This window comes from Drosophila ananassae, chromosome 2R (assembly GCF_017639315.1).
Source record: "Drosophila ananassae strain 14024-0371.13 chromosome 2R, ASM1763931v2, whole genome shotgun sequence".
Taxonomy (NCBI): Eukaryota; Metazoa; Arthropoda; class Insecta; order Diptera; family Drosophilidae; genus Drosophila; species Drosophila ananassae.
Window position 1 is genome coordinate 13256213 of NC_057928.1, and position 12852 is coordinate 13269064.

Here is a 12852-nt window from a genome sequence, read left to right on the forward strand (position 1 = left end):
GGGATGCCCGATGTCTAGTTAGAAAGCAGCTGATGAGTTTTTGGCCGTATTTGGTTTCGAAACAAATCTATTCGTACTCGCATAGAAATTATGGAATAAATTGTCTTGCCCCCGGGGCTATGGTGATGTCAACAGACGTTCTACTAGATTGTCATCTTATTTAGATGAAGACTGCATCGTAGAACAAATCAGTTAATGAGATTTGCTTTTATAAATCCGATATGACACAGCATACTCCCAGACAATCGGATGAATTATATAAATTGTTTATTTAATAGTGGCTTTAATCTTTCTTGGAGTTTCTCTGACCGTATCCGTCTCTGGGCTGGCGGCTGTCCACTAATTAGCAGATCTCTGGCCCACAAAATCTAAGCCCAGCTCTGCGCTCTTTTCACTTTCTAATTTGGCAGCAACGAGGCCAGCCACGACTCGTCTTATGGCCAAAAGCGCCATTAGCTTCGCGAAAACTTCTTTAGTTAGTCTTTAGTCGGGCCTAAACATGGCCAGTGCAACTTGCCCAACTCTACGCATGATCTTGAACTACATTCAGTCGAGATCTGTTGGCAGCGTCTCAGTTCGCCACGCACTTTGTCTGGTTGTCTAGTTGTCTAGTTTTTCCATTTCGCAGTCGTTAACTGGAGTGTGAAAAAAATCAGTTTGCAATGTAAGCTAAAACGCAGATTAACCTTGCCCGGATGGGTGGGAATCTTGGTGCGATCTTTGCGTGGGTCTAAAAAACAGGTTGAAATTAGACTTTGAGTCATCTACCATATACCAGCTACCAGCTGGGCCCGTAAATAACATTAGGCTAATTCGTGATCATTAGGTCGCTGGTTTCCCGCAACTGAATCCGAAAAACACAAAACTTCACTTGTTCCGTTTGTACTTTACCTTACTGGCAAGTGTGTCTGTTTCTTTCTTTTTTTATTATATTTTTTTTGGGTTGAGTTTCGCAATAAACAAACACTTACTGTTCTGCTTGCGCTTTAAAATATATAGTATAAGAGAGTGTGTTTTTTTTTACTACGCATAGATTCATTTCCAAGTAACTGAAGACCGGTTTTCTGATTTTTTTTATTGTTTATACTGCCGCCAATGGAGACGACGACCTACGGATTTTATTACCCTGTACAGGTTGGAAATCAAGGGTATTTCGGGTTAATATAATAAAAAATGGTACCAAGTTCCATATATGGGCTTTCAGTTTATTTATTGGTCATTTATTTGTAGAATAAAACGGAATTAAATAAATAAACTAAAAGATTTAAGAAAGAAACTTGATCGGTTGAGAAAATTACTCATACGACTAGTAAGCCAGTTCAAGTATGGGCTGTTTTTGGAAATTTAAACTCTATTTGGGAGTATTTTTAATAATTATTTATAAACTGAATGAAATCCTTAAACTGTTATTAAAAAAAAACCTTTTATAAGCTTGTTGGAGGTCTTGCACCACAGTGCGTATGAGTGATTTTTTCTCCCATCGTTAGGAGGTATTGTATGGTCTTTACCCTAAAAAGTTACACTCTCTTTCTACTGCAGACAAACAGTCAACAGCCAGTGGCACATAACGTCATAGTTCGAAAATGTAGTGTCTTAGCTGTTTGAATTCAGATTTGTGTATATTTTCGATATTTCGCGGAATATTGTCTCGGCTGAGCTAGAATTTTAGCACCGAGTGGGAGGCCAGTGAGTGGGCTCGACGAAACTGGACTGGCTGCCAGTAGAGCCAGATTTGTTCGATTTAAGAGTTACAAGACAGCGAGCCAAAAGGCCAAGGAGCCCAAAATGGCAATTGCAGCCCCATGGCTCATGTTTATTTATGCTGGAGATTATGAAAATTAAAAATGAAATTGGTTCGCAGGCGAGCGAAATGGCAAATGACATCACGGATTATTTTCGGGGGAGGAATACAAATCGGTTGATAAGCCCGGCCCGGCCCGGCTCAGATCCGAATGGTATCTGCTTAATATCGCATTTGGTGAAACTTTTGCCATCAGGGATTTATTGACATACCCATTTGTTTAATTGGAGACACATTAATCTTTGCTTCAAGCAATGAAAAAGAGCCAAAAAATATACAAACATATAGAAAGAAAAAAGCTTCAAAGTCAAAGCGGAAGACAAAGCGGCGACCCGCTTAAGTGGAAATCAAACATTTGCCGAACAGCGGCCCGAGTTGCAACTTAATGCCAATAATATCCGCGCGTCAGGGCGCAAATGTTTGCCCTGTCTAGTTCTCGTCCTTGCCAATCCCCCATGTCATTGTCATTGTCCTTTTCCCTGCCTGGCCTGGCCTGGCCTGGCTATGTGGAATTTTATTTCGCCGCCTTTGAACTGGGTCAGCATCGATTTTTGGCCGGCGACGTGTCACAATTATCGCTGCCAGCGATGGATTCGATGGCACCCAAATGGCTGCCTAAAACAAAAAAACAAAAGGGGAAATAAAAATGGTAAAGTGCACTGAGGGCATGGCAGGACATCCGGAATATTAATGCTCCGGGTCATCGCTATGAAAAGTCAAATTTCGTGTTTATTGACAAGCATTTTGCCACTGCAGTCCTCGTCGCAGTCAGGAGGGAAACCGACTGACTGGCAAACCGAAAAAGGAAAACTATTTTCCTGCAGTTCACCAGGGCCTTCTCCACATAAACACACAAAGACAAAGGCAACGTGGCCAAAAATGGAAGCGTGCCAAGTGCAATTTCTGTGCTTCCCCTTAGCGTTGTGTTTGTTTCGGTTTTCGGTTTGTCTCCGGCCGTCGTGTATTTTTGGAACAAGTGCAACATCCACTAGCGGCAACTGCAACATCCACGGGCAGCAACTGCAATTGCCACAGCAGCCGCATTCTCCCGGTATTTGCCCCATCTTTTTTGAGCTTAACTTTTTGGCATGTGGCATCGGTTTTTGCTTCCGTTTTCCTTTGGCTCACCAACTGCAATTTCCATATATACTTGTATTTGCATCTCCAACAAGCGCCATCCCCATTCCCATCGCCAGCAGCCTGAACCCTCAGCCCTCAGCCCTCGGTCTTAGCCCGGTCATTTCAGATAAGGCCAGAAGAACATGGAATTGTTTGGTGCAATGGCGCGTAAATGAGCAGGGCAGAAATTAAGTTGTAGAATCGTAAATCGTTTTTGTCTGGGCCCTTGTTAAGGATTTTTGTGTTCTCTCTTTTTATCAGAAATTAAACAAGAAGGTTTTATGTTTAATATAAAAGGGCTTTTAATTAAAATTGCAGTTCTGCACACATATGTTAGCCATTTAGTGGCGACTGTTTTGAGAGAAGACTGGGAAGATCACAGTCCTTTTTCAAGGAATTTATCACTAAGTTTTATATCGGTTGATTTATTTTATATTAATCTGACTTTTATATTTATTTTTAGGGTGCCATCATCAGAGAGGTTGAAGATGGAGTTCGCTGCGAGCAATGCAAGTCAGATTGTCCTGGATTTGCGGCGCATGATTGGAGGTGAGATATAAAATAGTTCCTTAAACAAATATTTTGAGCTATAACTAAGATCCAAGGCTTAGGATTTCCCTAAATTTTTCTCTTTTTAAACTTATAATTAAAAACAAGAAAGGAAAGCTAACTTCGGGCGGAGCCGAAGTTGATATACCCTTGCAGTTCAGTCGCAGTCCGCTAGGTGGCGCCACCCATCTTATTTTATTAGATATATAGCGGATCGTTTATAGTCGGCCGATCCTTATGAAAATTGGCAGATCAGATTGTTTTCCCCAAAATAGAATCTGTACCAAATCCCATCTTTCTAACTTAAAAAACACCAAAGTTATGCCAATTTCGATCGTTCTATGACAGCTATAGGATATAGTCGGCCGATCCTTACGAAATTTTGTACATAAGATATTTTGGTCAAATATAACATGTGTAGAAACTCCCAACCCTCTAACTTAAAAAACACCAAAGTTATGGCATTTCCGATCAATCAGTTATATGGCAGCTATAGGATATAGTCGACCGATCCCGGCCGTTCCGACTTATATACTGCCTGCAAAGGAAAGAAGGGTGTGTGCAAAGTTTCAACTCGATAGCTTTAAAACTGAGAGACTAGTTTGCGTAGAAACAGACAGACGGACAGACGGACAGACGGACAGACGGACATGCTCATATCGACTCAGGAGGTGGTCCTGATCAAGAATATATATACTTTATAGGGTCGGAGATGTCTCCTTCACTGCGTTGCACACTTTTGACCAAAATTATAATACCCTCTGCAAGGGTATAATAAGATCGAAAAACCATAAACCGTACTCACTTTTTGTGCTACCACTGTAAAGCTCTTCCAAAGCTTCGGGTACAGTACCAAACATAACCGCTAGATGGTGCCCACAAAACATTTGATTAACAAAATAATATAAAATGTTATTCCAGAATTAAAATAAAAATAATCCGAAATTTATACCGCCAAAAAGATAAACAAGCCAAAAAAAAACAACGTTGATGTGTGTATTGTTATAAAACCATAATAGAATCATTTGGGATGATTTAAATTCGGCGTTTATAGAACATTTTGCTGTGTGGGGGGATCGCAATTAGTGTGTTTCGATAGATAAATTATGCGTCAGCGGTGCCAAAAGCGGAGGAACCATCGCAGCCACCTCTCAAGCAGCAGGGAATCAGAAAATGGCCAAAAACAGCCCCGCAAATTCAGTGGTTTGAGAGACTCTGAGATAGATTCTCGCGGAAAACCAGAAATCCGCAAGTCAGTGGGCAAGAAACAGATTTGGCACTGCCTCCGGCGACTCATGGGTGTAACTAATAGATACTATCTATATATGTTTGTATACAGTACCGATGACATCGATGCAACGTGCAGCACACACAGTTCAAACTGGCCGCAGCGCTAATTTATTGCCCCTGTTGTGGCCGCGTTCCAAATAAACATTATTTCAGCTCTCATTATTTTCACTATTTATCATTGTTATTTGCGAGTGGAAAATAACACCCCACTCTAACTTTTTATTTATTTTTTTAATAGCCAAAACTATGCAATTTTGCGAGCAATTATGCAAAAAAAAAAATAGTAACAACCCATATATGCAGATCGGGAAACATTTCAGCAATTGGCCAAACACTTAGTATTTTCATCCGCAAAACCCATTTGAAATTACGCCATTAATTCGTGAACTGAACCGAATGTCCGTCTGTCCGTGTGTCCGTCTGTCCGTGTGTCCGTGAGTCCGCCTGTCCGCTAGTCCGCCGGGCGTCTGTCGTCTCCTTTGTCTAACTGTGGTGGTGGTGCTTTCTGTTTGTGTTTTCATTTTGATGCTGGCCGCACGCCAATTCCATTTGATGATTTACGGGGCGTATACGCTATATTACTATAGGGGAGGAAAGGTACTGCTGCACTTTGACAGAAGCAATTTGAATTAATTGAAACATTTAATAAATGCTAGTTTAAGAGAATTTCCATAACCTGATTAAATATTTTTATAAAATATTTGTTTTTTTAATTATTTATAAACACTAGTTTTTAGATCCCTTTCTTGGTAGAGTATCTTTCATTTTCCATGTTTACCTTTTGCACTTTTTACCAATTGTTTCAATAATGCCTTATTGGTTTTTGTTTGGCTTTCAGCCTTTAATTTGGATATATTCTTAAAAGCAAATATCTTTGTTGGCTTGGGTTTCGTGTTTTCGTTTTCAAAATCTGGCTATCAAACGTGCAGGTACTAAATTAAAAATTCCCATTTCTCTAACCAAAGAACTTGTAGCGGAGAATCATAAAAAAGTTATTGGGCGGATTTCTATTAATAAATAAATCATCAAGATCATCATAATTATTTAATGAAAATTTATGATATTTTTGGGAAAAGAATTCGAAGAATATTCTGGCAAACCTTAACTGATTATGAGGTTGACTTGGCACCTCCATTGCATAGTAATTTTGATTTCACTTTTGCGGCAATTAGTTGGCAATTAAAGACCTTGACTCGATTTTCTATATTTGCCCAAGCAACACACATTTGTTTGCTCTTCCCAGATTGCCAGGGAACCGAATCGAGATTCGAGATTGGAGATTGAGGACCGCCATGTGGTTGCAACATCAATTTGCCGGGTTCAGCTCAAGTTCAAGCTTTCCAGCGACGCGTGCAGTTTTGTTTTTTGCCGGCCGTCTCTTATTTTTTTAGGGCTTACGATTATTGAGCAACGAACACTGACATTGACTGACGGAGTGTCGGACCAACTGACTGGCTGACTGACGATCGGGCTGGGCTGAACTGGTGTTTGTGCTTCGTTGTAGTACGTACTTGTCTCTAACAGCTGCGTATTCGTTTTGAGTTTGCCGATTTATATATATTTTTTGTGCTTGTGTATTTTTGTGTTTTTCGAGCTGAGACGAGCTCAAATTGCATTGTTTAACTGTTAAAGCAGTTGTTACTCAGTGGCCCACACGATCGGGCTGTGTCAGAGAGCGAATGAATATTCAACTAAATTTTAAACATTTTTTTCAACAAAAAAAACAGAAAAAGTCAAACGAAAAGTGAGAGCGGCGAGCACGCGATGTGTCAGTTGAAACTTATCGGCATTAAATGTACAATATTTTATTTCTCAATATTCGTTATCAATATTCGAATCAGTCAACGCTGTGATTATGAGTAATAGTAGTGGATCATCAAATTATTTATAAAGAATTTTTATAATAAACCTACCAAAGAAAATTGTAAAGTCATACATGAAAGTGTTTAGTAAGAAATGTCAAAAATATAATACTTAGTGCTTGTGGTGCTTTTGAAAATATACCTGAAATAAAAACTCTGAATTATAGAATAAGAAAACTTAACCTTCAACCTGGGCTCTCCACAGTGCCATGAAATAAAATGAAAATCTGAGACACACACTCTGGAAAGTTAGCCAACTTGAAGATTGTTTGGCTTGGCCCTCGATTGCTTGTGATTTCAAGTTGCGTGCGAAGTTTACGTTGAAGTTTGGCCAACAGCATGCTGTTGAAGGTGCAGTCATGTGACGTCTTGCAAGTGCAGCCGGTGCTGGTGAAGAAGCAGCCCAAGTTCCCCACCCGCGAACGCCACATGGCCATACGGCGGAAAAAGTCCACGGCCACGGCCACGGCCACGGTCATCCCAGAAACAATAAAAACCATATCGCCAGACGGCGTGGAGCAACGGTGAGCAGTGTTAGTGGTCTACAGGGGGAATGGGATGGGATGGGATGGTGGTCTAAAGAGGTCTTCTGCCGGGTCAGCTATTTATGAGTTATTGAGGTGGTAATTATCGGCTAATGGATTGGCCCGCGGCCCACAAAGTATTTTAATTGGGCATCAATCTTTCGGCACTCGCCTCGGGAAAGTGCCGAGTCGAGAGTCGAGGAGCCAAAGGCCAAGAACAACACGAAGAACTTGAATAAATTCTTAAATTTTACTTTGATTTTGGCAGCTCATGTTGTTTTTGGCTTTTTTGGCTGCTGCTTTGCATAAGTTCGCACTTTGCGGTATCAGATTTTAATGGCGTGCCACTTTCTGCGGCAAGCAGGTGCTGATTGCTGAATTTAAATCAAAAATCGGTATCTTTAATTATAATTCCAATCTATTAGATTATTTTCTCCTAATTCCTAGTCTAAAAAAAGTTCTCATTTGATTATTTAATTACTTTCCATTTGTTTATATAATTTTCTTTGCAAATAAACAAGTTACTCTATCAGTTCGATTTAAAAAATGTTTTCAGTTTAGAAATGATTATGCAATGTTTCACATAAATATGTATATCCCACTATCCCAGGGAGGGATACCGAAATTTTTGACAAGAAAGCAATTTAAAACATTTGGCCAGCCAGAGTCGAAATAGTGACGAATGATCATCGTACTTGGAGCAACAATAAACAGTGGCGAGCTGGCCAAAAGGCAGAGGCACAAATTATTTCAGTGTTTACTTAATGTGACGCTAATGTTAACGTGAATTTCCACGAATCAAAGCAAACGTCAAAGCCAAAATAAAAATATATACATGAAACACAAATAAATAGGTTCCATTTAAAAAATAAAACAGCATTTGTAGGCACCTTTTTGGGGCAACGAACAGAGAAGAGATGATGCCTTAATGGCAGCCCATCTGAGCCATTTACACCTGTGGCCAGCGACAAGCGCCAAATGTATCCAGCAGATACAAGATACACAGCATCTGTATATGTATCTCTCTCTCTCCCTCTCTTTTTCTCTTTTTTTCTGTAATGTAATGAATGTAATTTCCTTTTGGCTGTTTGTGCGTGTTCGGGTAATTAAAAGCAACAAACGACAGGCTCGTGCAACTGGGGGGCGGCTGATGGGCGGCTGGTGGGCGGCTCATGTCTGATGGCTGGGTTAATAAACAAACAAACAAACAAACAGGCATCCCCGCCGATGTTTACCCATCGAAGAGCTCAGGTGATAAATGGTTCGATTTCTGCCCAATTGCATCTGCATGTGCACTTAATATTCCCGATCACTGCATCTCATGGGGCTTTAATTGGGCGAGTTCATTTAATATTTATTTTCCAGTTCCAGCAAATTATTAGTTAAGACCTTAACCAGAAGAGCTATCCGTAAGCCAAACCTCAGTTGCGATCACGTGTCGAATCGATTGGCAAGCCGAGAGATACATTATCCACATATCCCATATAAATATTGGCCATGCAGTCCCTAGTGGTTCCGGCACTTGGCTTGTCTCCGCGTCCATTAATCAGCCGCCTGGTCGCAGTCACGTTTTGCATTTCGCCAATGTATCTGGCTATCTGTGAGGTACTACTCGAGCCAGTCGTATATACGGCTATACGGTTAATGTGCCTGCTTATCAAGTTGACAGACACGGCGGCGACAGGGACACACTGCACGAACCACCTGGACTTGGAGCTGGTGCTGGAATCCTGGACTTTTGTGGGCCTCTCTAATTAAGTGGTTGGAGGCTCAGACTTGAACTCTCCGGCCACGGTCATCAATCTTCCGGATACGCAGAACGTACTGTAACTGCAGATACAGACGTCTCACGAGGGAAGAACAGAGCACATTAGTTGTCTGATTTTATTGTGCAATTCAGCAAATTAATCATTAATATTTACGATTAAAACGCTGAGGCAACATCAACTCGGACATAAATTACATCAGGATGGGTCAGCTACCTAAATAATGTGCCAGCTATCCGACTGTTGACTCTTTTTCGTCTCTGTGCCCCATGCCCCATAGCCCCATAGCCTCATAGTCCCATAGCCCCATGAATGAAAACACTTGGCGGCAGCAATCAAGTGCCACCCGCCGCCCACTCAAAGGCTTTGTATATTTTTAGTGCAAATATACAAATTTGGCCAAGTGCCGCTACCAGAGCGAAACAGAAGCACCAACAAAGCCCCTCCAATGGCATCATAATGTTATTAAAGCAGTTGCGTAGTCCGAACTTATGTCAGGGGGGGCTGTTCTTTTAATAACAATTTTTAATCTTTTCGATCAAGGCAAAGTCTGTGAAAAAATAAATAAAACTCTTTTAATATTTTATGAACAATACTCTTTTGCTTACATAATAATTTGTCATATTATCCTAACCAGAACCCCCTATTTGGGACTAAGCCCTCTATACTGTCATGGCCCATTGGCCGTGTCTTTATGGATTTTGTCCAGCTAACTTGGCCTTTTAGCCAGTTGCGCTTTCGGCTTATAAATAATTGCATTTCGGGACTTGTTTCGTGTCTGCTGGCTGCCTAGATGCTTAGATGTGGCAATCAAAGTCAAAGTGTGGAAAAAGTGTCGCCAGTCGCCCGGCAGACGCCCCCTTTGATAAATGACCAGAGCAAGTGGCTAGTGGCTAGCGGGGGGTGGACTGCGTTGTCCGCCAATTACGACCTTGACCGCCTTCCACCGGAAGCAGTCAGCTCGCCGCTTATCGCATATGTGTGCGGCTCTTGGTTTACATTTCGAGTAATAAGTGCAGGGACCGATGGCCATTAATTTGCCGGAATTACCACATTGCCCCCTGCCACTGCCACAGCCACTCCTCCACTATGCACTTTGCGTTTACCGTTCCTGCCACCCTTCTTCCTCTTCAAAAAAGTATCTAAGCGCTTCGCCAGCCAAGCGCACTACCTGTTGACTCATTAACTCAGGTTACTAAACTACACTGAGGAAAAGTAGCTATCAGAAATATGATATTTTCTATATTGTTTGTTTGTTTGTTGTGTTTTTATTATAAATTATATACCTTTTTGGATTTAAATAGGCTTTTTAAGGGGTACAGTGGGTATAAAGGTATAGAGGGTATCTTCTAGAGAGGGATCTAGAGGGTATCTAGAGGGAAATCTTTTTTTCAGCATTGTTTAGTACATATTTCTATGAACTCGTTCAAATTATTTCAAATTATTTATTTCACAAAATGCATTGCCTATGTCCTAGGCGCTTTTCTTTGGAAGGGAATTGTTGAATTCTTAGAACAGTTCATTCGAATCTCAGCAACTTTGTTAGTAGTCTAGTCCTTGAACAAAGGATTTGTTTAAATCGAGATTAAAAGAAAAATAAATGCGAATAAATCAACAAAATGTTCTTTTTTTTCTTGTAAACGTACTTAAAATATATGTCTTCCTAGTAATCTTCCTTTCAAGGATTATCTATTATCGTAAAAACTAAGGGTTGATCCAGTTGAGAGTGTTTTAATAATAGTATCCATGGCAAAGGTATTTTCGAAAAATAGAATTCTGAGATAAAAGGGCTTCAAGATTCTAGTTTGGGCCGATGTTCTATAAATATAATATAATATCTGCTTTAAATAGCTACAACTTCGGCTCTAATGCTAAGATCATCATAGAAATATAGAATTCTATATAATACATATATAGAATATGCAACAAATAAAAGTATTTATTCTTAAATCCATCTCAATCCATATACATAACTCCCTATCTCTCTAGTAACCCCTTTTTTTCCCAGTGCACCTTTATGCAACTCCGTCGCATATGAGTTGCAACTCCCACCGCATTGTCACTCTCAGGTGCGGGTGTGTGCAGCGTCGTGTGCCGCGTTAATGAAGAGCATCATAAAAAACCGACGCAATGCATTGCTAATAAGCGGTTCTCGTGGCCCGGCCTCCCCCCCAGTATACTCCCCTCCCCCCTCAGGATGCAGTGGCTGTGTCATTATCGTTCACCTTTGGAGCTTCCTCCCGCTCCACCGGCCAGCAGCCACTCTCACCCACCCGCCCCACCTGGCACTTTCTTTCTTATGCTGCACTTCGGGTTTCTGCTTTCCACCTTCGGCCGAGGGCCGAACCAGCCGGGCCGAACTGGAGGCGCAGACAGCGACGCCGACGCAGCCGAGTTCAGTTAGAATTGGCTTGTACAACGGTGCGGTTGCGGTGCTGTTCGCTGGCGTTTCCCCAACGATTTCGGCTGCCGCGCGTTTTGCGCGCGTTTCATCCGCGTTTCTCAGTGTTGTGCTCCCTCCCAGTGTGTGTGTGTGCGTGTGTTTGTTGGAACAAATAAAAAAATAAAAATTGTAAATAAATTTAATTAAATCGAATTAAATTTAATTGCACATTTTTTGTATATTCACCTCTTCATTTGGCCAACGACTTGGCGGCCGTGACGTCGGTGTTCGGCTTGGCGGCTAATTTGCTCGGTTTCAAGTGTTTTAACATTTATTTGAATCGTAAACACAAACAGAATTCTTCGATTTGTTTACATTCTTTGGCTCTGCGGTTTCTCCTCCTATTGCTTAAAAATTCTTATTGCAGAAATGTCTTACTGCAAATGTCAATTGCCAAAAATTTATATTCAGGAGAGCAGGGCAGAATTTTAAGAAATCTTAAATTTTAATGCCAAAATTGGACATTTTTCGAAGCCCCAAAATATGAGTCAGTTTCCAGATCCCACACATTGACATTTGTTTATTCCTGAACAGATTTTCTCCCTTTTTCATGGCCCATTGCGCTTTTTTCCAATTTTGTAACACATTGTGACCAGATTTCGCGGAATTGTAATCCCCCAAGCTCGTTGGCGAATATTTCTGCCCCTCGGTGCCGAGTGATAGATATCTGTGGGATCTTTATCCGTCGGATACCCGTAGTTCCCCAGAACTCAACTGAGCTGCCAGATCCATTGCCTTTGTGGGTCATCTAAGGGGCGATCTTAATGGGTTAATGGGTTTATTTACTTGCACCGCCATCTGATGAGACAATAAAGTGAAGATGATTGCGACTTTGGAGGCAAACAAAGACTACACTTCTAACTAAAAGTGTGTAAGAGTCTTAAGTCATCTGAAGTGGGTAAATAGTGTAATCAGAATAACTGGGTAATGAGATGTTTGCTCTACGATCGGATCTATTGATAGACCAAGATAGAAAACAAGGTTATCAATTCCGGTATGACGTTCTGCTATCTGGGTGTTATCTTGTGTGCTACAAGGCCTGTATCTGTATCTGTATCTGTATCTGCACCACCACAAATAAGATTAAGGGAGTTTATACTACCTATTTGTGTATTTTTTCTTCTAGTTTTAGAACTTGGTCTTAGCTGTGATTTATAGAGCGACTAGCAGTTCATCTCTGTGGGAAACTCCGGGCAAGGTAGCAATAATTTACCATGCAATTTGTAGCTGAAGAATATTCTATCTATTTGCGTCCGGCAGAGAGTGCCTCATAGTCCCCTACCCCTCCCCCAACCAACCAACCGACCAACCGTCCAACCGATAACTTTGAGTCTAACCCCTGGCTCGTAAATATCAACTAAGCTGGTCTCAGGTCGGGGCTTGTGCATACTCCGGTGCATATGTTAATTATCCCACCTGGCCAATGATAGCAGGGGGAAGGTAGCAGAAAGGCAGGAAGGCAGCGTGGGGTCTCATCCACTCACTGATTCAATTAGCG

General features: G+C 41.2%; 1 protein-coding gene across 2 annotated transcripts in view; it reads left to right on the forward strand.

Annotated features, from left to right (window-relative positions):
- The window catches only part of LOC6506579 (four and a half LIM domains protein 2), a 54411-nt gene that overhangs the window by 13085 nt on the left and 28474 nt on the right, over nucleotides 1-12852 (forward strand). The window contains exon 3 of one of the 2 annotated variants that reach the window (XM_014909330.3): nucleotides 3384-3469. In XM_014909330.3, the coding sequence (XP_014764816.1) occupies nucleotides 3384-3469 (86 nt within the window). Of the gene's footprint in view, nucleotides 1-3383; nucleotides 3470-6816; nucleotides 7146-12852 lie in introns of those variants that run through there. The other variant, XM_014909331.3, reaches the window with a different exon arrangement.